General features: G+C 44.5%; 1 protein-coding gene across 2 annotated transcripts in view; it reads left to right on the top strand.

Moving 5' to 3' along the window:
- Positions 1-26: 26 nt before the first annotated feature.
- Positions 27-1901, top strand: part of CCDC191 (coiled-coil domain containing 191) — a gene marked incomplete at its 5' end in the record, with an annotated part of 65982 nt that continues 64107 nt past the window's right edge. The window contains one exon of one of the 2 annotated variants that reach the window (XR_014783291.1): positions 27-318. Coding sequence is in view for 1 of the 2 variants with exons in the window: in XM_084801993.1 (XP_084658119.1) it covers positions 64-318 (255 nt within the window). The remainder of the gene's footprint in view (positions 319-1901) is intronic. The other variant, XM_084801993.1, reaches the window with a different exon arrangement.

Here is a 1901-nt window from a genome sequence, read left to right as displayed (position 1 = left end):
CACCAAGCGTCAGACTTCGGCAAAGGCCCTGCTAAAGGAAACCTAGGGAGCCCCAGCGATGCCATGGTAACTGGGCGAACGCGAGCTGTCTGCGCAATGCCTCCTGGGAGTAGTAGTTCCGAAATGTCCGACCCTTGTCTAATGGGTAGGTGGCGGAACTACAACTCCCAGAACAATCTGAAAGCAGCCTGGGAGGAGGAGCGGTTGTCACTGTTGTGGCCGAAGTCAAGGCCTGAGCTTGAAAATATGCCGCTAGCGTCCCAGAAGAAGATGAAGCTGAGTCGCTGGCAACGGTTCTCGAGGAAGCTGAATCCCAAGGTGATCCCAGTCGGGAGCTGTGAGGAACATGGGCCGGCCCTAGGCGCTACACAGTTCCAAAACCAGCTGCTTCCCGCCCTGCGCTTCCTCACTCTTCCCCCGGGGGCATCCTTACCTGGCCTTGCCCGCCCCAGAGCCAGCACTACCCTAGGAGGAGTGGTTCCGCGGTCTGTGTACTCAGTACTGTTGTGGGGCTGCATCCTGTAAGGCTCCGTCTATGGAGAAGTCTGCTAGTGCCCATCAGGGTGAGGGGAACTTGACCCCAATCCTTATCTCTGCCACCAATTTTAGGAAACTTTTAGTACATTTCTGCCTCTCTCTTTCAAATCTGAGGTAAGGGATCTTTTAAAGGAAAAAAACCTTTTTTTATAAATCATCACATTAAATCCTCTGCCATTATCCCTTATATAACCCCCTTTCCAGTTTTACATCAGATATCTAAAATGAACTCAGAAGTCCAGGTGGTTATATCTCAATACTTTATCCATATGTTCTTTCTAAAAAATTCCACCAGCATTCAAAGATAGATCCTCCTTTTATTTCTTACCTCTTCTGTGCACCCCTAAAGGCCAAAAAACCCAACCCGACAATGACATTTTAAACTTGGAACATACAAAAGTGACGTGCAAGGTCACAGTCACACCGAGTGTGCCTTCTAGAATACCTCTTTAACAGTCACAAAAATAAATGCTTTAAATGTGAATGCAAGTGTTGAAGTGGGGGGACTCAACTTTCAGCCACAGGGCAGTTTCACCAGCTGTTTTCACCCCTCGGTTGCACTTTCCTTTAAAAAGAAACAACAACAACAAAATCCTCTAGATGTGTGGCTTTGGTGGGGGGCCTGGGCCCTCATTCTGTGGGTTATTCTAAATATAGCAACTACGTGCACAAGGCACATTCCACTTCGTGAAAACCATGCTCCAGATACCAGAGGGCATAGGCCGGAGCATTAGAGAGTGGAAACTGAGGTTGCTCCAACTGCAAAGTATCAGTTGCATAATAGATGGGACCCAAAATAGCATATGAATATAGATTTGATGATGAAAGGTAAAAAAAAAAAAAAAAATAGGACAAGTTAGAACTACAAAAAAAGCAAAAAGAAGGATTTTTTTTTTTTTGCTGATAGTGCTCATTATTATTGTCTAGAGGATAAAGGAAGTAAAAACACAGAACGCCTTGAAATTCAATTGTGTTTGAATAGCATCAGCTCTTTCTTTGTTGCAGTGACAAAGTTTTTTAGCCAGAACAGTGGCATTCATTGTGAGTAAGGTGAGCTGAAGGTGAAGTGTTTGGTGAGTGAGAGTGTTATAACCTTCCCACCAACGTTCATGTGCCAGCTAACTGGTTAATTGTCCCATTGTTTAAAAAAAAAAAAAAAGCTGAATATTTTTGCAAAGCGAATGCCTCTGCTTGCTCAGTGATTGTCAGAGAGAATTCTGTAAGCTTCTGGGAGTCACAGAATGAAGAGGAGGCTCCACGCTATCTTGATTTCTCATTTCAGATTAATATCTGACTGATCTGGGTAGAGATGAGTTTGTTCTCCATTTTACGCTTGGTGCGACAGTAGAAGTTGAGTAATATTA

This window comes from Acomys minous (assembly GCF_964271855.1).
Source record: "Acomys minous genome assembly, chromosome: 11".
Lineage (NCBI taxonomy): Eukaryota > Metazoa > Chordata > Mammalia > Rodentia > Muridae > Acomys > Acomys minous.
Note: the sequence above shows the minus strand (reverse complement) of the source record. Positions and strands in the feature narration are given on the sequence as shown.